Genomic DNA, 26,618 nt, shown 5'->3' with positions numbered 1-26,618 from the left:
ATGAGATTATATACATTACTTCTAACTTTTTTCCTTATGTTGGATTGACCAAACGTTCTTTCAGGCTTTTCCATAACAGTGTACAAAAAACCCAAATGAACTTTTTGGTCAACCTATTAATATCTCTATATGAAAAAGGCTTCTTACGTGAGGTCTGGCATAATGGCTTTAGAATCAAACTTCTTGAATTCAAATTCCAGCTTGCAGCTGATTATCTACGTGACCTTGAGGCAAGTTACTTAATCTCTCTGTTACTTAGTTTCCTTATCCATAAAATGGGGGCAAGAGTACTTATCAATATATCAAGGGGTTGTTGAGTGATCAAAGAGTTATTACATGTGAATACTTAAAACAGTTCTTATCTCATAGGTAAGTACTTTTCAGCTTTTTAATATCCTAACTTTCTCCTTCAAAGTAGAAAAGGTTTCATACTCAATAAATTATCTTATAAACAGATTTTTAAAAGAAAATAAAATTGTAAAAGTAGATTTACATTTTTTTAATAGCAAATTTAGAAAGTGATCACAATGATCATATAATTTCCAATGTGATGATAGTGAATTTATTTCTAGATGGCCTCTCTACTCTAGATATGTGACAGATATAGATCTATGGGAAACTGTAAATCAACTTTGTTTATTCATCCTGACAGTAATTCTCATATTAAGATTATTATGATCAGTGTCAATCTGGGAAATTATGTTCAGGTTGTCTACCTCCATTAACTCTTGAGTTAACAGGGGGACATTCAGATATAGAAAGCTACATGGTATATACAGTTACATGGTTGTAACTGTAGAACAAGAGTTCAAGAAAGGGCCAAGATATTGATATAAATATAGGCATTATTTACACAGAAATAATAGTTAACGTGATCTTCCCTTATGGCTCACTGGTAAAGAGTCCACATGCTGATGCAGGAGATGTGGGCTCGACCTCTGGGTCAGGAAGATCTCCTGAAGGATGAAATGACAACCCACTCCAGTATTCTTGCCTGGGAAATCCCATGGACAGAGGAGCCTGGTGGGGTTTATGGGGTCACAAAGAGTCGGACACGACTCAGCAACTAAACAACAACAATAACAAAGGTCAATGCTTTTAGAGTAGAAGTAGGGAGTAACATCTACATGCATGTAGAAATACTAATACTTTGGGAGCACAACTGATTCTGGGAGCAAGAAAAAGAGTAGATATTGAAGGAGATAGGAAACAAACTGAGGGAACTTTCACAGCAGTCAAACAAAAACATATTTTAAAAGAGGAATGATGAGTTATTTCAGAGATGAATGATAATTTTAAAAGAGAACTGAGAAAATATCACTAAATACGGTAAATAAGTCACTGCAAAATTGAGACAAACTTTGCAGCAATTTAATTCTGCAAGGAGTGTGAACAGAACAGTGGAAAAGTAGCCTGGAAATGGAAGGCTGAAGCTACAATTGTAATGCTGACATCAGAGACTGTGCTGAGTCTATAAGAGGTGATCAGTAGGCAGGACCAGGCCCAAGCTCTATAGATCAGTGGTCTGTGTCAGATGGATGAAATAAGCAAAGTCCAAGACCTGGTCTTCAAAGTGTAGGGTATGCAAAGAAATTAATATAATTTATCTTATATATCTTTTATATTTTTAAATATTGGTATAAAGCAAGCAAAAAAATAAAATAAAAGGATACACTTTGGTACCTGTGAGTTCTGACCATGGCTATTTCCTTGTGGATAAATTGATATGGTGTTCCTAGGTTTGGGTGGAATATGAAGGAAATAAGTTCTTCAGGCTATTCTTGGATCATACCATAAAATAGTAAAGCCATGGAAAAGCTTTGTAGCAAAGTAATGAGAGGAAAAAGATAAATAACCACTAAAGTGAGCAGAAAAGCCTTGCAAAGTTTAGAAAATCCCATTCCCCAAAGGGTCTCATTCCTTGGAAAGGAGTGTAGGGAATATATTTTTCCTATGGATTAGGAGAATCACCATTCTTAGGAACTTTTAGCCACAACCTTGATTCTACCCAGATACAAATAGAGAACTTGGAATTTTTTTTTTTTTCCTTTCTCCTTCCCCACTCCAGGCCATGAACTGGTGGTGCATCACATTTACTGAGGGCTTTCTAAGTGCCTGACATTCCATAACTACCTTATTTCATTTGATGATGCTGTATAGGAGGAACTATTTTGTGTATATAATACTTCCATTACATAGATGAGAAAAGCAGGGTGCTTGAACTACCAGTGGGGATCCATTTTACTCCAGATGCTATCACTGGAGGCTGGAATGAAGCATCCTGATACGAGTGATGTGTTCTGTGGGTAAAAGTAGTTATGATAACAGGAAAGGGGAAACTACTAGCTGATATTTTGTATGGGAAGATCTGAAAAATGGTGGTCGAAGGTCAGGACATCTGAAGTAGGGGTGCATCAAAAAATATATTTTTTTCTTTGTCAACTAAATCACAAAGCATGATTCCCAGATGTACCAGAATCAATACAAGTAGTTTTATCAAACTGAAATTTTACTAACTAGCAGCAAACTATAAAAGTGAATCAAGTAGTGTTTTAAAGCTATATTTTCTCATTTCACTATAACCATAAGACATTATTTTATTTTTTGACATATACACACTACTCTGTACAATGAGAACCTACTGTATAGCAAAGGGAACTCTACTCCATGCTCTGGGATGACTTAAATGAGAAGGAAATTCAAAAAAGAGGGAATATAGGTATATGTATGGCTGATTGACTTTGCTGTACAGCAGAAACTGACACAGCAGTGTAAAGCACCTACTCTCCAGGTAAGGAAAAAAGACATGATTTTAAATCTCTAATCATTCATAAAACATGCTAAATAAGATCAAATGGATGAAACACTGTCATCATTATGGAAAAAGCTGGGTTAAAATAATTAAAATTCTGTCTCATAACTATACTTCTACAGTTATAACTATTTAAAATTCACCAAAAAAAGTATTAAAATAAAATATACATTAAGTTTTGATTACCAAAATTCTCTGCACAAGCCATATTTATACTGAAGAACAGAAAAGTTTCAAGGTAACATTTCTGAGTTGGGAGCAGCACTCCCTGAAAAGCATTTACCTCCATCAGTTCTTGTTTTTCATCTGCTGCAAAAATATTAGGTACTTCTCCAGTATTGAGCACACTGTCGATATCCTCTAGAAAAGCTTCCTCTTTAATCTGAGTGTCCGTGATTAGAAAGACTGTCTTCTGGCCCTTCATGCCCACATTCCTTAAAAGGGCCTTAAAATAAAAATGTACTTAGAATCAGAATCTGGTGGAAATCGTGTTTTTTTTGCTTTCCTTCCCCTTTCCTTTCTTTTGATAACAACATCCTGCCCTTTCTGGCGGTGTCAATCTCCTCACAAGAACATGCCTCTTGCAAAGGATGGTCTTCATCCCTCTCCAGAAGAGAAGAGGGAACACAAGAAGAAGCGCCTGGTGCAGAGCCCCAGTTCCTATTTCATGAATGCAAAATGCCCAGGTTGCTATAAGATCACCACCATCTTTAGCCATGCACAACAGTAGTTTTGTGTGTTGGCTGCTCTACTGTCCTCTGCCACCCTACAGGAGGAAAAGCAAGACTTACAGAAGGATGCTCTTTCAAACAGAAGCAGCACTGAAAGTACCCTGTATCAAGATGAACGGGAAACCATCCCCAAAAACACGTTTTGGATCAAAAAAAAAATCTCAATTTTTAATACCTCTCCCACTGGGGCTTCCCTTGTGGCTCAGCTGGTAAAGAATCCACTTGCAATGCAGAAGACCTGGGTTCGATCCCTGGGTTGGGAAGATCCCCTGAAGAAGGGAACAGCTACCCACTTCAGTATTCTGGCCTGGAGAATACCATGGACTATAGTCCATGGGGTCACAAAGATTCAGACATGACTAAGCAACTTTCACTTTCACTTCTCACAGGTGGCACTGTCAATCTGGGCCTCCATTTTACCCATCCCTCCAGTGGGAGACTCCAACTGGCCAGTTTTCCAAGCCCCAAGGCACAGTCATTGATTCAGAGGTGGGCTTATGATTTAAGAGGGCCCATTCACAGTCTCACTTCAGGAACTAAGATGGATTTGAAAAAAGAAAGAATCTGTCCATCTAAGAATGGAGATATAAAAGCCAGTTCTCCACACTCACTTTTAAGATGTAGACTTATTTAGTACATGAAGGTCAGAAAAAGTTTAAAAAGTCCAGCAAAGTCTCTCTTGTTTTTTCCCACTTTGGGTCATCTCTCTTCCAGGGCCAGCAGAACCACAGGCACGTGTGTATGAAGCCCCAGCTATGCCCTCCACTATTCTATTGGTTACTGGAAGAGCAGCGCAGCTCTAAAGAAACTATTAAGATTTGACAACTTTGATGACATCGTCATCACCACTGAGGTTTATATCTAACAGTCTACTGAAAAAACACATTTGTCTGAAATAAGGCCTTTCTGAACTAGAATAAAGATAGAATCAGCAGCAGCATGGTAAGAACGCAGTGGATAAGACTTAAGTTATAAATCCCACTCTGCTGTGCATACCTGTTCTCAACTTCAGTTTCCCTATCAGTAAAACACAGAGACAACCATACCCGCTACACTGAATTGTCATACTTGTAGAAAGAAAGCACATATGTAAAGCACTTCAAACAGTGCTCAGCACATGCAGTAACTGCCTAGGGATAGTATTATTATCACCATTGCATTCAGCACACAGCTAGCTATACAGGTTGGCTCTCTCTTTACAGATAAAAGAATGCACAGATGTTATTTTAGACACTAGATTTCCTCATGATTTTACCTTCAGGTCCTCTCTCCACTCATTCATACCATAACTCTTTGAAATTTCTGGTTGGAAAATCTGCATTTTTGCCATAGATGTAGCCAGACGAGTTAAAGATTGACGACCACTTCCTCCAAGTCCGACAAGCAAAGCATTTCCACCAGACTGCTTCAGAATCCGACATATTCGTGATAAATGTTCCAAAACATACCTATGATATATAGATATTATTATACTTCAAAATACGAATGTAAATGTTTATTTACCCATAACTATTGCTTTACTTTCCTAGAAGGATGGACTTTGCTGTCCCATATGTTACTATCTCAATTTTAAAGAGGTAATCATGAATAAGCGTGATATTTCAAACGCAGTTACAATTCAACCATTTGATGTAAAGGAAAACTATTTGAAGTACAAATTCAGGAAATGTAATATATGTAAGCTACAAAAATAAAATGAAATTGTTAACTATTTGTACTGGAGCATATTATTTTTATCTAAAAGATTTCTTCAGAAATTCCCTGGTGGTCCACTAGTTAGGACTCTGGACTTTCACTGCCAAGGGCCAGGGTTCAATCCCTGGTCAGAGAGCTAAGATATCACAAGCATGGTAAAAGAAAAAGAAAAAGTGTATTCAACATTTTAATACTAGGATTTCTATGTGAGAACTAGAAAGTCAGTTATATACAAAATAATACATCCAGGAAAGGTATCCACGCTAGTAATTAGGGAAATTAAAACTAAAGACACAGTGTGATACTGACAAAACTAACCAAATCTGGCAATCCTAAGTGTTGGCAAGGGTGAGAAACAATGGGAGTTCTTAAAAACAATGATCATTTCTGAAGATACTTTGGCAAAACTTAGTAAAATAGAAGATGCTAACATATCAGATCAGATCAGTCGCTCAGTCGTGTCCAACTCTTTGCGACCCCATGAATCGCAGCACGCCAGGCCTCCCTATCCATCACCAATTCCCGGAGTTCACTCAGACTCACGTCCATCAAGTCAGTGATGCCATCCAGCCATCTCATCCTCTGTCGTCCCCTTCTCCTCTTGCCCCCAATCCCTCCCAGCACCAGAGTCTTTTCCAGTGAGTCAACTCTTCGCATGAGGTGCCCAAAGTACTGGAGTTTCAGCTTTAGCATCATTCCTTCCAAAGAAATCCCAGGGCTGATCTCCTTCAGAATGGACTGGTTGGATCTCCTTGCAGTCCAAGGGACTCTCAAGAGTCTTCTCCAACACCACAGTTCAAAAGCATCAATTCTTCGGCGCTCAGCCTCCTTCACAGTCCAACTCTCACATCCATACATGACCACTGGAAAAACCATAGCCTTGACTAGATGAACCTTTGTTGGCAAAGTAATGTCTCTGCTTTTCAATATGCTATCTAGGTTGGTCATAACTTTCCTTCCAAGGAGTAAGTGTCTTTTAATTTCATGGCTGCAGTCACCATCTGTAGTGATTTTGGAGCCCAGAAAAATAAAGTCTGACACTGTTTCCACTGTTTCCCCATCTATTTCCCATGAAGTGGTGGGACCGGATGCCATGATCTTCATTTTCTGATTGTTGAGCTTTAAGCCAACTTTTTCACTCTCCACTTTCACTTTCATCAAGAGGCTTTTTAGTTCCTCTTCACTTTCTGCCATAAGGGTGGTGTCATCTGCCCATCTGAGGTTATTGATATTTCTCCCGGCAATCTTGATTCCAGCTTGTGTTTCTTCCAGTCCAGAGTTTCTCATGATGTACTCTGCATATAAGTTAAATAAACAGTGTGACAATATACAGCCTTGACGAACTCCTTTTCCTATTTGGAACCAGTCTGTTGTTCCATGTCCAGTTCTAACTGTTGCTTCCTGACCTGCATATAGGTTTCTCAAGAGGCAGGTCAGGTGGTCTGGTATTCCCATCTCTTTCAGAATTTTCCACAGTTTATTGGGATCCACACAGTCAAAGGCATAGATGCTCTTCTGGAACTCTCTTGCTTTTTCCATGATCCAGTGGATGTTGGCAATTTGATCTCTGGTTCCTCTGCCTTCTCTAAAACCAGCTTGAACATCAGGAAGTTCACGGTTCACATATTGCTGAAGCCTGGCTTGGAGAATTTTGAGCATTATTTTACTAGCATGTGAGATGAGTGCAATTGTGCGGTAGTTTGAGCATTCTTTGGCATTGCCTTTCTTTGGGATTGGAATGAAAACTGACCTTTTCCAGTCCTGTGGCCACTGCTGAGTTTTCCAAATTTAATAATTCTACTTCTAAGAATATAGCCTAGAGAAATCCTTACACATGTAACCAAGGAGACATGAATATTCAAACCTTTTTCATAATTACAAAAACTAGAAGTTACCTAGTTTACAGTACTTAGTATCTGAAACAGAAGTCTATCTCAGAAGAATGATTCCACTGTGTTAAAATTATACATTGGAATGCAATACAGTAGTAAAACTTTGTTTTTTGTGAATTTCACGGTCTGGAATAAACCAACTTGCAAAGGAATATGCACAGTATGATACCACTTATATGATTTTTAAACATGCAAAATAAGACTGCCTGTATGTTTAGGAACATACATGTGGGCATGCTCAGTCACTAACTGTCCGACTCTTTGTGACTCCATGGGCTGTAGCCCACCAGGCTCCTCTGTCCATGGGATTCCCCAGGCAAGAATACTGGAGAGGGTTGCCATTTCCTCCTCCAGGGGACCTTCTCAATCCAGGGATTGAACTTGTGCTTCCTGCATTAGTAGGTGGATTCTTTACCACTGAGCAACCTGGGAAGCACTTAGGAGCACACACATGTAGTTAAAATCAAAAGAAACACATGAGTTTCTTTTTACCCCTGCAAGGAACAATGGGAATGCAGTGAGGGAGGGTTGGCTACACAAGAGATTTCAAATAAATTGCTAGAGATTTCAAATAAATTAATTTAAATAAATATTCAAATAAATTCAAATTTAAAAAATCTTTTTTTACATTCTAAACATTTCACAATAAAATTTTACAAATAGTAATTTTAAGCATCAACACCAAATACAGGTACCTAAAAATGACAAGATTCATTCTTGTTTTGTGAGTTTGATTATACTCATCTAAACATTGGTCCACAACATCACTAAAATGATGAATATTTGGAATTTCAATATAAACTCTGTCATCTCCTTCAAGGTCAGGATTCAAATAATCACCAAACATGAGATTTCTTAGCTCCTCTTCAGATATCTATAAAATGAAAATCAACAAATTACAAAAGTTAAAATTTTTTCTAAAATAAACAATTCTTTTAAACATCTGGGTAATAACTAATATAGTTGTATAATTAACACCTGCAACTACATTATATCCTGAGGAAATGAAAAGAGATTTTTTTCTGTCATAGAAGTTTCCCCCTTTCCCCCCTCTACTGGAAGCTGGAAAAGTCATTCTAAGCACCCACTTAGTGAGTAGTTACTAAGGGATAGTCACCATGCTAAGCACCTTATATCTACTATTATCATTCAATCCCTAACATATAACTTCTATGTTATGTATATATAACTATTCTGAAATCAAATCTTCTCAAGCTAAATATCGATATATAAGGAAAGTTAAAAAGAATGTGATCATGAAGGAGTAATAGCATTCTTTTAAAGATAAGTTGACTGTAATAATTCCTGCTATTAGACTGTTTTGACTTGCTTTTAAACACTAAATATACTCACTGGTGCATTCCCCTTCCTCAAATGTGAAAAGATACTATCAAATGATTCTTTAAAATGGTCCTTTACAACATTTTTGGTTAAAGTGAACAGCCAGAATCGGTCACTGTCGTTAATGAGGCGATCATAAAACACTCGGAGAACCTCATGCACAAACAGACGGATCATCGTGTGCTTGCCCTCCACAGCATCTCTTTCAATCAGCAAACAGCCCTGGATGACACGTGAAAAATCTCGCAAGTTGAAAGTGTAATGAGATTTTGTGGGAGTGGGCAAAAGATTTTCCATGGACTGTTTATATATCTGAATATGAAAAAAGCAACAAAGCAAAAAGTCAAATGCTTATAATCAGCAAAGCCAACAACACTGTACTATAAAGTCAACAACAATATAATATGCTGTAACAAACAGTATATTATATAAAATATTTTATTTATCCTATCAGATTATATTGGCTTGGAAAATTGTATAGTTCTGAGTTTAGCATGGCATATATCTATTTATTTTGCTTTACAGAACTTGATCAGGAATTATTGAGTTGAGGGAACTTAATATCATCTGATTCCATCCATGCCCAAAAAGTGACAATGCTTTTATTTCCCAGTAATTATAATTGTTCCACTTAAAGGTGAATGACCTGGGATTAAACAGTGAACAAAAACTTCAATAGAAAGTGAAATCAGACAATGTATTCTGAAGCATTTGAAATGAAGAAGATGATGAAACAATTTTCTTTGACCACCACTGACTTCAAATCAACATATTCTCTCCCTTCCCTTCTCTCTCTTGTTTTCTCTCGCCCTTCTATTCCTTCTATCTTAATTGGCTATAATATCAAAATGAATTATTTATTTTTACTAAATGCTGAATTCATTAAGCTTATGCTCTTGAAGAAAGATAAATTAAACCTTTGATAATATAGAAAAAGATCCAAATAAAATTATTTTTTAATTTATAAATTTATTTAATTTACATCTTTTCTAATTTATCTCCTGCCCCTAATCTCCACACATGGTAGGTATTATCAAGTGTATCAAAGACAGAAAAAAAAAACAAACCCAGAGTATCCTTTCTGTATTCTATTCTGCCTAACCAACTCTGTTCTCTTTCCAGGATATATAAATACATAATAAAAATATCATATTTTATAAATAGAAATACAAATATAGTTTACAAAGAGAAGCACTTTTCTGTATCAGAATAAGTATAGTAATTACAACAGACTATCTCTTTGTTATTTTAGTTTCTCTATTTTAACAACACACCATTCCACCAGAACAGGGGTAGAAGAACTTTAGAAAGACCCAATGCTTTTGGAACTGATGGAATGATTCTCGGGGGTTTTTTGCTGCTGGTTGCAGTGATCTCAACCTCCAGAAAGCCTAGTTCAATGAGATTATCACTAAACTACCTTAAATACATTTTTTCCCCCTTTTACCATTGGCTATGAGGCTGGCTCTGGTCTCTGAGCAGAGGTAGGTAACACACATTGAGTAAGTTAAGCGCTAGTCTTTGGCCATAGGACAGTCTTGTTTTCTAGTCCCACCCCTGTGTCCCACCTTTTTTTTTTTTCACTTCCACAGCTAAGTTATGCAGTCTGGCAAAAATAAGGGATTCATAAGCTGCTTAAGTTTCTTTTTTTTTTTTTTTTTTTACATAAACATGAAGAAAGAGAGAAAGAGAAGCGAAATTTAATAAATACTAGAGTAGGAACCAAACAATTAAGGCAACACCTACAATGTGGCAGATACTGGTTCTGGATGATTTCCTTGTAACAACCTTTGTGAAATAGACATTAGCTCCCATTTTAGTGATTAAAAAACTACGGTTAAGTTGCTTGCACAAGGCTAGGTAGCTAACAAATAGCAGTCAAGACTCAAAACCAGCTAGATTCCCCAATTTCAAAGCCTACAATCTTCCTGTTTTCAAACCTTCCTCACAGCTTCTCTGACAGTGAAGACAAAAAGTAGATGGCTAGGGGGGAAAAGAAGAAAAAAATACAAAAACCGAAGGATCAAATGCAGATATATATAATATTAAAGACTTTGTTCTGCATTCTTTGCTCACCTCCATAGTCCCACTGACAATCTGGTTCCCAACTAAAAAGTATTCAGGAGGAAAGTCATGAGTCCTAAGGTAGAATGCTACAATTGATGAGAAGATTCGGACCATAGTTTCATCACTGAAAGTATTAATGGTGCAGATGTTGAAATGCCGAATAAAACGGGGAGTAACTGGATTTCTTCCACCACCTGGAGGGCCCATGGCAGCAATCAGCTGTATGTCAACCAATGCGATTTTACTTGTGTCCTTCAGGTCATACCTTGAAAGCACATAAAAATCCCAAAACAGTCAGTAATAAAGCCAACAAGATGGACTGAAAAGTAGAGTTCCTTTGAAACTTTATCTGATTTTAGCTTTTCTAAAAGGAAGAAGATTAGATATTACTTGGAGTAAAAGAGAAGTTTGTTTTTAAGGATTCATATAATTTTTACTTCTTTTTTTTATTGAGGTATAATTGACATAACATTAGTTTCCGTGTACTACATAATGATCTGATACTTGCATATATTGCAAGATGTTCACCACAATAAGTTCAGTTAACATCTGTCACCAGATGCAGCTACAAAATTTTTTTTTTCTTGTGATAACTTTCAGGATTCATCCTCTGAGCCATTTTCAAATATGTGATACAGTTTTATTAAACTACAGTCAACATGATGTACATTGCAGCCCCCTGACTTACTTCACCCCCTTTACCTATTTCGTTCCGCCCCACCTCAGGCAACCAATAATCTGTGGAGAAAACTTGTTTTAAAGCAGCACTCTGCTTTTCCTTTCACTGACACTGATAACGCTGTCCAGATTCTGGGTGTCCAGAATGTCCCTTCCTCTTGTTCTTGCCTTTCTTTTTTCCAATTCTTCTTTCCATTTAACTCTCTGCTTTGTGTCTTACACTCCAAATCCAGAAGTATGGATGAGAGATCAATCTTGGTTATAGGTAAGATGACTATATGTCCCACTTTGTCTTAGAAAATTCTGGTTTGTGCCTGTCTTGTAGTAACTATTAACAGCTTCCCTTTTCTCTCAGAAATGTCCTTATTTAGACAATAAGCTACTTACTTACTCTACTTACAGCTAAGTTCTGATTCCTTTTTCTCATCTCAAATCTTATCTTCAGAGCACAGAAGGATATATAAAGAGAACCTATTCATTCTTGTTACATAAAAAGATACCCATTAGGGAATATAAAAAAGGGTATGAAAATGACTCAGTTTAGTTGGAACTGCTCAGAATGAAATGGTGCCTATTTCAAATAAATTATAAAGTCCTTTAACACTGAGGTTCTTGCAACAAAGGGGGGTGATGGTGAGAGAAATCTATACAGCCAGTCTTTAGTCTAAAAGCACCATGCTGCTGCTGCTAAGTTGCTTCAGTCGTGTCCGACTCTGTGCAACCCCGCAGACGGCAGCCCACCAGGATCCTGTCCCTGGGATTCTCCAGGCAAGAACACTGGAGTGGGGTGCCATTTCCTTCTTCAATGCGAGAAAGTGAAAAGTGAAAGTGAAGTCGCTCAATTGTCTCCGACTCTTAGCGACCCCATGGACTGCAGCCTACCAGGCTCCTCCGTCCATGGGATTTTCCAGGCAAGAGTACTGGAGTGGGGTGCCACTGCCTTCTCCAAAAAGCACCATAGAAAGTATGAAAATATGACCTGGTTTTTGGCAACTCTAATAACTGTCAATAAGGGACTGGTTAAATAAATTATATAAGATTCACAAAACTAAATAGTATCAAAAGCCAATAAAATAAATGAGATAGACAAATAATATGGATGCTTATGTGTGTGTGTTAGTCGCTCAGTCGTGTCTGACTCTTTGTGACCCCATAAAGCATAGGCCCGGAGAAGGCAATGGCACCCCACTCCAGTACTCTTGCCTGGAAAATCCAATGGATGGAGGAGCCTGGTGGGTTGCAATCCATGGGGTCGCTAAGAGTCGGACACAACTGAGCGACTTCACTTTCACTTTTCACTTTGATGCATTGGAGAAGGAAATGGCAACCCACTCCAGTGTTCTTGCCTGGAGAATCCCAGGGACGGCGCAGCCTGGTGGGCTGCCATCTATGGGGTTGCACAGAGTCGGACATGACTGAAGCAACTTAGCAGCAGTAGCAGCAGCAAAGCATAGGCCGCCAGGCTCCTCTGTCCATGGAATTCTCCAGGCAAGAATGCTGGAGTGGGTTGCCATTTCCTTCTCCAGAGGATCTTCCCAACCCAGGGATTGAACCCGGGTCTCCTGCATTGTAGGCAGATGCTTTACCATCTGAGCTACTAGGGAAGCCCAATAATATGGATAGGTGAATGAAACATATAAATAATATAGTTAAATATATTAAATGCAAATAAGTTATAAAACATTATGTGCAACATGGGTCTTTTTAAAATAAAAATATATTTATATAGAAAAATAACCTTGGAAGAATAGAGAATACACTATTAACAGTGGTTATCACCTGAAAGCAAGATTTCAGGGCATGCAATAACAAAAAAATATATAATCCCAAAATATCATTTAGTTTTGTAAGTAATCTATCTTTGCCTTGAGATAAAAATCATAGCATATTAGGGATTAGGGAAACATTTTAATAAGAGGAAATGCAGAATTATTAATCCTAACTTAAATATACAATGTCATATGTGTTAGAAACTAATCATATTATTGTAAAATAAGGTGGAAGGAGTGGAAGAGTTATTCATGAAATTGCTGTCAAAACTAAGCCATCTCAAAGATATGGTAGTTCCAAATAATCATAGATAATTAAGGAATTTAAAATGGTGGAAACATAGGGTGCTGGTTATGGTTACTTAGGTTGGAGACTATCCATAAATTTTCAGTGCTGGGTGATAGTAAAAGATATAATTGGTAAGTTATTTTTAATAACTGAAAGTAGTAGCTTAAAAGGGCAAAAACTAATATATTATTAAATAAATATATTTGTGGATTATTCTTCCACGATATAAGAAAGTATAGGAAGGTATTCCAAAATTTTCCATATAAGAAAATCTGAACAACCATTTTCTCCCATTAAGTAATTTGCAAAAATGTATTATTTTGATGTGAAAAAATAAAAACAGAAAAAGACAACAAGAAGTTACTTCAACACAGCTACTTAAGACTTCAGGTAAATACTTACCAATTCCCACAGTCAAAAAATTGTCGTAATAATTCAATAGGAGGTTGAGCTCCATATTTCTCCAATGCAGGCATATTCATGTCATCTATAAAAATTATACACTTCTTTCCCATAGGTGGTCCAAAAACTCCTTTGCGTCTTTTATCCAGTCTAGCCATAATAATGTTCTAAAACATAAAGAAAGTGTAGTATATTTAAAGCCATACTTAACACCAGAAAAAAATTAACAGTCTAATTATGTAAGGTAATAATGTCAAGCATTACCATGTTATTCATTTAAATTTATTCATTAGGGTTATACGAAACTTCATATTCAACATCATTCAAAGAGCATATATTGAAACCCTTTTATGTGCTCAGAATTGTTATGTACACACCTATTTATATATTTACATGGTACACACTCACACACACACACACACAAAACTTTTTCTGCGATAGATACCCCAACATACCTATTAACTTTAACTTAATATTTAAAAGCACTAATCTATACTTGTAGTATTTTGAAATTAGAGAATTATATAAGCTTATAACAAAGAAAATGAGCACCACAGGTCAGAAGAGAATGGATAGATATAATTCTAGGAATGGAAGATAAAAATGGTAATTAGAAAAGATCTCATGCAGTACTTCCATCTTGGCACCTCTAGGAGTAAAAGGTAGATCACACAATAAAAAGTCCATGGTTTGAAAGATCTTTCACTGACAGAACTTCGGTAAGCAGCAAATGCCTATAAGGACCATCTGGGAGAGTATTGAAAGAACAAGTAAAAAACCTCTCTCTCTACTTCCGTCCCTCCCTCCCTTTTCTTATACTTCATACTTCTCCAGTTAAGAAATCAACTGTTGCTTCTTGGGCTTGCAGAGAAAAAAAGCTGACAAAGCTCAGCAATTCAGTATTAATGCAAAAATGTTCTCTTGAAATTTGTCCTTAAAATTTAATTTTTAAAAATTACTTTAAAGCCAAAAATAAAATGTTTGAAGTTTTATTTAAATTCATAGAAGATTTACTAAAATATAGTTTTATTATTCACCTTGCTGTACACCTAAAATTAACACAACACCATAAATCAACTATACACCAATAAAAAATTTTAAAACTAGCAAGCTGTTTATACAGAGAAAAATAGTTTTAAATGCTAATCAAATAAGTAAAAAATTTAAAATGATAGATCCATATTTCTAACTTTTTTTTAATTAAGTATTTATTTTAATTTTATTTTATTTTTAAACTTTACAATATTGTATTAGTTTTGCCCAACATCGAAATGAATCCGCCACTGGTATACCCATGCTCCCCATCCTGAACCCTTCTCCCTCCTCCCTCCCCATACCCTCCCTCTGGGTCATCCCAGTGCACCAGCCCCAAGCATCCAGTATTTCTAACTTCTAACTAACCTGAACCTGATTGGCACTGGTCCGTGCAGAGAAATTAACATAAAAAGGAAAGTACAGGTCCTTTTCCAAGTGATTCATCAGCTTATCCTTCACATACACTGATTTTCCTGTACCCGTTGGACCCACAAAAAGTAGTGGCCTTAATGAAACAATGAACATATCATCAGAAGGAGAAAAAGTCAGAATACAGTTCAACTAGAGAAAGCTGGAGTTAGTTGAAAACATAAACAATAATCAAATCATCTTCACCCAAAAACTCACATTTTAATTTATCACTGTCATTTCATAAAAGACTGATAAAAGTAACAACTAGCACACATTTCTGCTTACTTTCAAAACTTAAATAGTGACACACTATTATTTGGACAGATGTAACATTGTTATATGCTAAAACAAGTAATCACATGCTTAACTTTTCAGAAAAAAAATAAAGCCAGCATTTGTCTCCTCAGAAAGTGCTATATTTTAGATAGAGATACAGGTGAGTATGGAATATTAGGATGATGACAAAAACAGAGGTTGACGCTGTTGTGCAGTTATCTCAATACCACAAGGTTTCTTTCTATAAGAAAGTAAATGGCAATGAATTCTAAAAAGTAACAGCTGTATCTACCCATCAATAGCATCTTTAAATCAAGTCACTGATACTAACCGAAAATACCGGTCTAAAAGCCAACTCTAAGGAATTCTATAATAGCTTCAAGTAGAGTTTCTCATTTTTGAGTAGTCTGAACTAATTTAAAGGGAAAAAACTCCTGAGTTTATGTTCACAGAAACCTGGAGAACTCCAGTTTGAGACACACTGAAATAAAAATTAAATACGATCACTTTAAGTGATAACTTGGCACCATGCACTACATGGAGACAAACACAAAGCCTGGCATTAAAACTGAACAGCAGTATTCAGTATACAGAAAGTAATCTATATGACCCAAATTATGATAATATTAATTTTAAAAATTATCATTGAAGTATAAACATGAAATCAATACTACAAACAAAACACAAATCATTTAGAATTACAGTGATACCTGAGAATTCATCTACACTTTTCAGTCTGAGTAACACTCATCTTCTGAAAAACTACTTATTAAAATAATTTACGAAATAAAAAACCTTTCTTGACTTAGGGTCCGTGAGCCAAACTGAAGAAATTCTTACAGTATTCAGAACTTAGAGGACATAAAGGCTGTATCTTTACTTTCATTACCCTTTACGAAAATGGAGCAACTTATAATAGTACCTGTGTGCTTGTCATCAACAGACATCACAGATGTTATACTAAATATAATTGTTGCTGCTGCTGCTAAGTCGCTTCAGTCGTGTCCGACTCTGTGCGACCCCATAGATGGCAGCCCACCAGGCTGCGCCGTCCCTGGGATTCTCCAGGCAAGAACACTGGAGTGGGTTGCCATTTCCTTCTCCAATGCATGAAAGTGAAAAGTCAAAGTGAAGTCACTCAGTCACGTCCAACTCTTAGCGACCCCATGGACTGCAGCCTACCAGGCTCCTCTGCCCATGGGATTTTCCAGGCAAGAGTACTGGAGTGGGTTGCCACTGCCTTCTCCAAATATAATTGTTAGATATCTCAAAAATATCACTTATGCCTATTACTTCTTCAAAATTATGATCATCATCAGACTCACTGCTAGATCTTATTATTTAACATGTTAATAAAGAAGCACACATATTGCTACTGGAGCTCAAATTTTTCAAAACGTTAATAAATGTATTTTAATATGTGGTTTCCTTTGTAATCCTATGTTTTTACTTATTCATTTGAAAGCATTATTCTGACAAATCGTTCATGGAATAAAAGAATTCCTATACTAGGAACTCCTGAGAATTGACAAATACCTAACATGCCTAAAGTGAAAGAGAAAGTCGCTCAGTTGTGTCCAGCTCTTTGTGACCCCATGGACTATACAGTCCATGGCATTCTCCAGGCCAGAATACTGGAGTGGGTAGCCTATCCCTTCGCCAGCAGATCTTCCCGACCCAGGAATCAAACTGGGGTCTCCACATTGCAGGTGGATTCTTTACCAGCTGAACTGCCAGGGAAGCCCATCGTGTCTAAGGAAGACTTTAATCAGTTCAGTTCAGTCGCTCAGCCGTATCTGACTCTCTGTGACCCATGGACCTCAGCACACCAGGCTTCCCTGTTCATCACCAACTCCTGGAGCTTGCTCAAACTCATGTCCATTGAGTCAATGATGCCCTCCAACCACTTCATCCTCTGTCATCCCCTTCTCCTCCTGCCTTCAATCTTTCCCAGCATAAGGGTCTTTTCAAATGAGTCAGTTCTTCACATCAGGTAGCCAAAGTATTGGAGTTTCAACCTCCAGTACCAGTCCTTCCAATGAATATTTAGGACTGATCTCCTTTAAGATTGACTGGTTCGATCTCCTTGCTGTCCAAGGGACTCTCAAGAGTCTTCTCCAACACCACACTTCAAAAGCATCTATTCTTTGGTGCTGTTAATATTTTAAGATTTTAATATTAGCCTCTAAATGCAAAAATGCAACCATGGGACAAAATACAGACAAAATAATGTTCCTCCCTATTTCATTCCTAAAGTTGACAGTTGGTCCATAAAGAAGACTAAGTGCCAAAGAATTGATGCTTTCGAATCATGGTCCAAGGGACTGCAAGGAGACAGACCAGTCAACCTGAAGGAAATCAACCCTGAATAGTCATTGGAAGGACTGTTGATGAAGCTGAACCTCCAATATTTTGGCCACCTGATGCGAAGAGATGACTCATTGAAAAAGACCCTGATGCTGGAAAAGATTAAAGGCAAAAGGAGGAGGAGGTAGCTGAAGATGAGATGGTTAGATAGCATCATTGATTCAACAGACATGAATTTGAGCAAACTCTGGAAGACAGTGGAAGACAGAGGACTTTCGGTGGTATAGTTCATGGGTTGCCAAGAGTTGGACACAACTTAGCAACTGAACAACTATGTTCCCTCATAAGCGCTCTCTCTCTTTTTTTTTTTAATAACGTAAGATAAAACTGTGACAAAATCCACTCAGAAATAGGTTCTTCATCAAAAACAAACAAACCATGACATCATGCATATTATGTAAACTTGTCTAACTTAAACATTATAAAATTAATGATAAATTGTGCTAATGTTTTAAGAGAAAAATAACTATGAAAGTGTTATTAAGAAAATTGGTATGGATATGCCTATGGTATGTGCTAGGCTGTTCATCTTTTTTGATGGGCTCTTCTGAGTTAAGTCTGATTCTTTTATGTTCATCTTAAATGATGAAGAACTGGTACAGGATGTATTTGAATAATACCAAATGAGAGAATCATTGTTAGTCTGATTCCTAAGGAGTATGGTGAGCCTGTGAGTAAAATGTCTAGATTTTTAACAGTAACATTGTAACTGACTTTTAGTCCACTATTACAAATAAAAGAAATAAAAGATGGCTTATAAGACAACAAAGTAGGATGGCAAAGATTTGGAGTGGGCGACAGGAAGTCTGGATTTCAGGTTTACTAAGAGTATCAGACGTCACTATGGAAATGTTAGTGGGTGGCTCAGTGTCTCAGTTATCTGAAAATGGTTTCTGAGGTTCACTTTAAAAATCCTATGATCCTATAAGAAAGGTACTGCAATATTTAAAATGCATGTTATAACCGTTTCTTACTTTGCATAGGTAATACTCAAATCCATTAGAAATGTATATCTAATTGTATCCATGGTAGGGACTATGATATCTTGAATCTTGACACGTCTATTTCCTAAACTAGTACTTTTAATTAGTTCATTCCAGTGGATCCAGCGACCTCGGTTTTTCAACTATAAGAGAACATAAATTTTAAAACATTATAACCATGCACTTGCTATCTAACAGGCTGTTTTTAACATAGCAATCATATATGCTTTTTAAAACTGTATTTAGTCTTTTCCTCCTTTTTGTTGTGAAATACTAGATTCATCCAAAATAATGTATACAATGTATTTAATTCTGACTGACAAGCACCCATGAATCCACCATCCAATGTAAGAAATAACACATTTAGTTTTAGTTTTGCTTTTCAACAGTAACCTGATGAACTTAATGAAACCTAGTTATCACAAATTCAACATATAAAATTTCAGATATTTTTGCCTCTATGTCCTCTTAACACTCGAATTTTTGCAAAATGCCTTGAAGATGTCCTTGTGCATATACCAAGAATTTATTTGAGAGCCACTCTGATGTGGCTGAAGTTACAATTAATAGGACTTTGGCTTGATGTTTTCATATTTTATTTATTTTTTTTGTTTTGTTTTGTGGAGAATAACATTTTATTTAATTAAAGTTAAAAGTTAGTGATTCTTTTTTTTTAATTTTATTTTATTTTTAAACTTTACAATATTGTATTAGTTTTGCCAAATATCGAAATGGATCCGCCACAGGTATACATGTGTTCCCCATCCTGAACCCTCCTCCCTCCTCCCTCCCCATACTGTTTTCATATTTTAAAGGAAATGGGCAATAATCTCAAGAGAAACAAAATATAAAATAAACTCATTATATTTGTTTCTCTAAAATTATTCTGTTTGGCATATTGATCCAGGCTGATATTCAACCAGGACATATTAGAAAGGCGGAACCGATTGACACATTATTGAACTTCTTCTGAACCATGGGTTGAATGAAGATCTGCTGTCTTAACACCCTGAGTGATCCTGATTAGGGAATCCACCCTCCCCTCCTCTCCAGGTTGTCCTGCACTTCCCTGGAGATCCTAAATGTCTCTTACTGACTTTTCACCTTCATCAAGCAACAAAAGAGTTAACACCTGGCAAAGAAGGAGATCTCTTGGGCCCACTCCAGGGCTATGGCGAGCATCTAAGAATTTTTTAATATTTTCTAACAAATTGTATATGTATATGGTTTGTGTCTGGATTATGGTAATTTTGCAAGTTTGGGTAAATGATTCTTTAGTAATTCATGTTCTTAATTTCTGAGGTTTTATCTTTTATTTTTTATCAAAGCTATATGTGTGCATATTTTAGAGCCCAAGTTTATAAGGTAAGGAAAAAGATCAGTTTCCCACTCATTTTCTCCTCTCCAACAGCAACTTACCTTTGCCTCTTTCAGCTAGATATTTTGATATTTACCTTCAACTCTATTTTTCTTTTTTTACCTTCAACTGTTAAAGAATATGCTTGGGTTATCATCTCTTGATTTTTCAGTTTCAGGCGATATTTTATTGACTTCTCAGTGTGACTAATGTGAATGAAACTATCCTTTTGGTCTTATTCTTAAAATTCTGTGTTAGCAGGGTTTTAGAGAGACCTTTCTACACTGGCAATCAGGAGAATTGGGTTCAAGTCCTGGCTGTGCTAGCCAGTAGCCTTTCTAGGTTTGCTTTTTCATCTACAGACTTTGAGATTCAGGTAAAATTGTAATAAGGCTCTATCCAGACCTTATGGCTTTGTGAAGTAAAATCTGCATGAATCAATGATTATGTAAATGCTTGCTGTTTAAAAGGATATTTTTGTGAATTCTTTTTTAAATTAGAGAAAACAGATTTAACATAAATCTGAAATTATAAAATATTCTTCAAACAAGTGGATCTATACTGTCCACGAGTTATCAGTTGGTGTGTTAGTTGCTCAGTCGTGTCCAACTCTTTACAACCCCATGTACTGTGGCCCGCTACAGGAGCCCTACAGGCTCCTCTGTCCATGGGATTTTCTAGGTAAGAATACTGGAGTGGGTTGCCATTTCCTTCTCCAGGGGATTTTCCCAACCCAGGAATTGAACCCAGGTCTCCTGCATTGCAGGCAGATTCTTTAATCTCTGAGCCACTGGGGAAGCCACTGGGGAAGAAGTTATAGGAGGAGAAATGAAAGAGAAGGGACTAAAAGCTAACCACAGGAGTCAGAGAACTCTAGGATGGGAACCCAGTTTTGACCACTGATCTAAGACTTTGTGTTCTATGGTTTATCATAACAAGCATCTTACATCATACCTCATACATGTAGTCATAGACTAGGCCTTTTTCATCAAAGTTGCATTCCCATTTACCCACAGAATCAGGTATTGGGTTGTTTTCATCTTTTCCCATTAAGACTATTCGTATGTAAACATCAAAAACAATGCGACCATCTGTATCACAGCTTCCTCCAATGGACCAAATTAAAGAAAATATAAAGCAAGCCTGTTGGTTTAAAAAGGAAAAAGTTTAATTTAAACTAATTATTTAAAAGAGACTTTTAACAGATTAAAATTTAATATATTGAGTTCTAGTTAACCTACTTGGAAAAGATCAGATTTACAAATAATGTGGAATGGAGCACATCTCAGCTACATAAAAAATCATTACTCTGGCAATGTGTCTAAATTTAAAATGCTCATGCCATATAACCTAGGGGTTTCTCTTTTAGTGGGTTTATCTTTAAATATATTCTTGCTGGTTAAAATGATAAATGTACAAGAATATTTACTGCAGCACTGTTTGTGGTAGCAAAATATTTGAAGCAACTCAAATAGAGATCAACTTAACTGGAATAAGCTATATACACTGGAATATGTATAGCTGTTTAGGGAAAAAAGGTACCACAATATTAATATGGAAAGATCTCCAAAATACATAGTGAGAAAAAATGCAAATCAGTATGCATAGTATGTTAACATGTATAAAATAATGTGTGTGTGTTAGATGCAGTCGTGTCTGACTCTTTGTGACCCCATGGACTGTAGCCCACCAGGCTCCTCTGTTCATGGAATTCTCCAGGCAAGAATACTGGAATGGATAGCCATTCCCTTCTCTAGGGGGTCGTCCTAACCCAGGGATCAAACCTGGGTCTCTTGCATTGCAGGCAGACTATTTACCATCTGAGCCAATGTAAAAGAGGACATGTACCAAATGTCTCTAGCAGGCTACATGAGGCACTGGTAATGGTGGCTGCTGGAGGGTGGCTGGGGGACTGGTGTGGATGGAAAACCTACTTTTGTCTTGATTTTTGCTCTAGGTACATGCCTTATCTAGATAGAAAAGTCTATCAAACACGTTTTAAGAGAAAATTTTCTGTGGCAACAAAGTAAAGGGAAAACAATGAGAGGTAACTGCTATTATCACAGGGTAGAAGAGTAGATGGATTGCATAGAGGAGGTTAAGGAATCTGAGAATAGGTGGTGGACAGGAAAGTAGCATAGGCCAGGGGAGAGAATAGAACACCTCTTTCGTTTGGCTCCCTGAGAGCCTGATTCTCTGCCGTTCTCTGCTCTCTAGACATTAACTAACCTGGACCACTGACTCCTTCCTACCTACATGCTCTCTGGATTCGGCCTGCAATGCGCCACCCAGCTGGTTGGATGCCTGCTCCTAGTCTTTTGTCGTCACTTTGTTATAGCTTACACTCTAGCTTAACATTGAGACAAGATCAATTCACCTAAAGTCCATATTGGTTTAATATTAAGTCACTCTATTGTCTATCAAATTATGATATTTCATAAATAATAGGGCATTTTGATTTATTCTGACATATTTTACTTTCTCTAAATTGTCTTATAAATTAGAATACCAGATCAGGGCAACTTTAATGTCTTCTGGTATTCTTTTGGTGCTTATCAAAAAATAGCTCTGGGTCTTGTAATGTCTTTCTCAAGACAAGCAACATTTGCCAGAGGCACCTTTTATTCTATAACTTAAAAAACACAATAAATATAAACCAACCATAATCCAAACACGAATATGCTTGCTGGTAGGATCGTTCTCCACCGCGTTGCAGAGCAGTACTTCAAAGAGGCGTGTGAGAGAGACAACCACATTGCTATCGCTTGTTGGAATCAGTTCCTTCAAAGTGAAAAGAATAAGATACTTTACTTTCATCTTATAATAAAAGAAAATAAGTGTTTCACTTTAAAAAACATACTTTTCACAGTCTCTATAAAAGTTAAAGAATTTAAATTGCAGCCATGATAAAAAAAGCCTCTGAAATATTTTAGTCTAGCATAATACGTTACGCAATTGTGTGAAACATATTCTTCTTCTGAATTCTCTGAGAAATGAAAATTAGTAAGAGAATAAACAGTGCTCTAGAGATAGTAGAAATGAAGTTTATAACAGTTATTTATTCATCTATTTATTCAACAAACATTTATCGAAAATACAGTCTACCTGTATATTGAGCTAGGAGATGTGAAAATAAAATAAATTATCTCTGCAAAGAAGTGATACTGAAATTAAAGACAACATACTAATGGTCCAGAGGTATATGAAAAGTCAGTTAACCTCACTAATCAATAAGGAAATGCAAATCAAAACCACAATGATATATCACCTCACACCTGTTAGGATGGATATTATAAAAAAGATAAAAGATAACTAGAGTTGGTGAGAATGTGGAGAAAAACAACCCTTGCACACTGGTTGTGGAAAGGTAAATTAGTCCAGTCATTATTAATGCAAAGGTATGGAGGGGCCTCAAAAAACTAAAAATAGAACTACCGTATGATCCATCAACCCCTCTTCTAGGTATACACTCAAAGGAAATAAAATAAGTACCTCAAGGAGATATCTGTGCTCCCATATTCACTGAAGCATTATTCACAACAGCCAAGATATGGAAACACCTAACTGTCCACTGGTGGATGAATGGATAAAGATATTGTGGTAGATATATAATAGAATAATATTCATTCTTAAAAAAGAAAATCCTGCCATTTGCAACAACATAGATAAAACTTGAGGACATTATGCTAAGAGAAATAAGCCAGATACAGAAAGGAAAAAACTGTATGATCTCACTTATATGCATGATCTAAAAGTTGAATACATAAAAAGAAGCAGAGTAAAACAGAGGTTACAAGTGGGGAGGAGGTGGGAGAAATGGGGAGATAGGCAAACAGTACAAAGTTACAGTTATGCAGGGTGAATAAGTCTAAGAGATCTAATATACAGCATGATAACTACAGTTAGTAATACTGTACAATATGTATCAATACTGAAGATTTGCTATGAGAGCAGATTTAGCTGCTCTCATCACACACACATACATACAAATGTGTTAACTATTTGAGAAGGTATGGTAATTATCCTGACTGTGATAATCATTTCACTCTCCAGGCAAGAATACTGGAGTGGGTAGCCATTCCTTTCTCCAGGGGATCTTCCCAATCCAGGAATCAAACCAGGGTCTCCTGCATTACAGGTGGATTCTTTACCAGCTGAGCTACCAGGGAAGCCCATTCATTTCACTACATGTATGAATATCAAATCATCTTGTACACTTTAAGCATACATATTAAAATTAAAAACACATAAATGCTGGATAAACGCATGCGCATGAATACAGACACATACACACACAGAGACACATGAGTACAAGGATAACTAGGGAAATGTAAATAAGATCAGCAGGTGTTATCAATGTCAATATCCTTGTTGTGATATTATAATACAGTCTTGCAAAATGTTGCCATGGGGGAAAACCAGGTGAAGTGTATGTGGGATCTCTCTGTATTATTTCTTACAACTGCATATGAATCATGGATGTTCATAATAAATCTTTTGATTTTTTAAAAAAGTGGATATTATATGTCTAAGTAGAAAAGATTTATTTATCCTACCATCCTGACTTTAAACTTAGTCGAGTTGAATGGAAAGTAAAGAAATTAGAGTAGATAAGAGAATTATAATGTTACCTTGCATTTTTTCTTACGGAGCTTTAAAGTGGGCTTTATTAACCAGTCAAAAAGTCCTCTCAGAAGAGCTTGGTGATCTGGTTCCTGTAGAGGTCCTTTCAGTGAATTCAACCATGAAGACACAAGTGGTTTCCATCCCAACTGTGAGGGCTCCAAATAAATCATGCCACAGCGGCTTACAGTGGCAGGCTAGAGGAAAACAGACAAGTTTTCATTTTCCAATCTGGAAGTTATTAAAGAATTCTTTGCATCACTTATAAGGTCCTTCATGATCTGGCTCCTGTCTTCCTCTATAGCATCACATACACTAGATGAAACTCTCTGCAGTTACAGATCCCCAGATATGTCATGGCTCCAAGTCTTTTCAAGACATCTTGTCATGATTTGGAGTGCCAAGCCCCAACCAATCTCCACAGAGAAGTCTTACCCCTCAAAACCGGATCAAACGCTCAAACATTGTCCCACGTCCTCTTCCTCTACCCATTCCTCGCTTGGGCACTTGCCCCCTCCTTATTCTTAGAGCACTAACATGTACCTCTATATCAGGAGATATATATATATATAATATATTAGCATGCTTCTCATCCTCTCTAAATGAGCATACACTGTCTTATTCATCTTTGTATTTTTTGTGCCTAACTCACTTCTGACACATAATAAAAACGATTTATTCCTGAAACTAACACAACACTGTAAATCAACTACACTCCAATAATTTTTTACGATTTAATAAAGAAACAAACAATACAGAACAAAAGACTTATGACTCAGTGAACAAACGAATAAACTAGTATTATAATAAATTATGAACTTACTGAGGCCTGGGAAAGGTCCATTGTTTCAAAGATGAGGCTCATTTGAGGGGACATCTGAATGATTTCTCCACTCATAAGGCAAAGCTGAAGGCAATGATTTTTCAAAAGTTTATTTTAAAAAATCTAAAACTTCTCAGATAGAAGTTTATTCTACTTATTAAAGTACCTCCTAGGATATAACCCTAGGAGGAAGTCTTAGGATGGAAGTCTTAGGATGGAAGCCAGAAAAATCTTAAATCTAAATTCTAAGTCTAGCTCTGTCTTCTCTCATATGAGGAGGGGAGACGGGAACTACATGATATATTGAAAAAACTACAAAATCCTATACTAATGTCAGTTTTTGTTATTAAAAATTACATGAAATACTACAGATTTTATAGTTGTAAGACTTTTTATTAATAAAAAGAGAAATATAAAAAGTAGAGAATACTATGAATATTCATATACTCATCTTGTAGAGTTAACCAATGGTAACATTTTGCCATATTTGCTTTGTCTTTTTAAAAAGTATTTTAAAGATCATTACAAATATCATGGCATTTCACATCCAAATAAGTCAATATTAATCTTTTAAAATAAGGATTTTCCTGTATAACCACAATAACATTATCACATCTAACACAATTACCAATGATTCCTTAATATCATCTAATACTTAGCCAATACTCAAATATTCTCAGTTGTGTCAGGAATGTCTTTTCAACTGATTTATTCAGACCAAAATTGAATCAAGGACCGTGCGTTGGATTTGCAGTCTCCTCTGGGTCTCTTTATAGAGAGACCTTGGCTTCCCCGTTTATAATTGTCATTAACTTTTAATAATGTCTCCTATCTATACAGCTCTCTCACTCGTTGACTCCTACTAAATTTGCTCTTTATTTTCAGAGATTTTCAGTCCCCTGTTGTTTTCACTTCTTTCATTAGGTAGCTTCTGTTCTATGGTCCAGCATTTCTAGCATCCTCCTGTCAATATATTTAAAGTCTTTCTGTATTTCCAGTCTAGCAACCTGAACTACACCTATATCTGGGCCTAATCATATCAGAAGGAACTAGGGCCATAGGCCCTG

General features: G+C 36.5%; 1 protein-coding gene, 1 non-coding gene and 1 pseudogene across 2 annotated transcripts in view; 1 reads left to right on the top strand and 2 right to left on the bottom strand.

Moving 5' to 3' along the window:
* Positions 1-26,618, bottom strand: part of DNAH12 (dynein axonemal heavy chain 12) — a 189,930-nt gene that overhangs the window by 68,067 nt on the left and 95,245 nt on the right. Inside the window, exons 34-45 of the mRNA XM_070359341.1 lie at positions 25,552-25,635; positions 24,737-24,925; positions 22,767-22,886; positions 21,060-21,248; positions 18,740-18,891; positions 15,078-15,216; positions 13,677-13,843; positions 10,548-10,803; positions 8,484-8,783; positions 7,826-8,004; positions 4,799-4,991; positions 3,096-3,257 (exon numbers count right to left, since the gene is read on the bottom strand). Coding sequence (XP_070215442.1) covers positions 3,096-3,257; positions 4,799-4,991; positions 7,826-8,004; positions 8,484-8,783; positions 10,548-10,803; positions 13,677-13,843; positions 15,078-15,216; positions 18,740-18,891; positions 21,060-21,248; positions 22,767-22,886; positions 24,737-24,925; positions 25,552-25,635 — 2,130 coding nt within the window. The remainder of the gene's footprint in view (positions 1-3,095; positions 3,258-4,798; positions 4,992-7,825; positions 8,005-8,483; positions 8,784-10,547; positions 10,804-13,676; positions 13,844-15,077; positions 15,217-18,739; positions 18,892-21,059; positions 21,249-22,766; positions 22,887-24,736; positions 24,926-25,551; positions 25,636-26,618) is intronic.
* LOC102265760 (small ribosomal subunit protein eS27-like) lies at positions 3,387-3,661 on the top strand (annotated as a pseudogene).
* TRNAC-ACA (transfer RNA cysteine (anticodon ACA)) lies at positions 12,749-12,820 on the bottom strand. The gene has a single exon. It is a non-coding gene; the product is annotated as a tRNA-Cys (tRNA).

Source organism: Bos mutus, chromosome 22 (genome assembly GCF_027580195.1).
Source record: "Bos mutus isolate GX-2022 chromosome 22, NWIPB_WYAK_1.1, whole genome shotgun sequence".
NCBI lineage: Eukaryota > Metazoa > Chordata > Mammalia > Artiodactyla > Bovidae > Bos > Bos mutus.
Note: the sequence above shows the minus strand (reverse complement) of the source record. Positions and strands in the feature narration are given on the sequence as shown.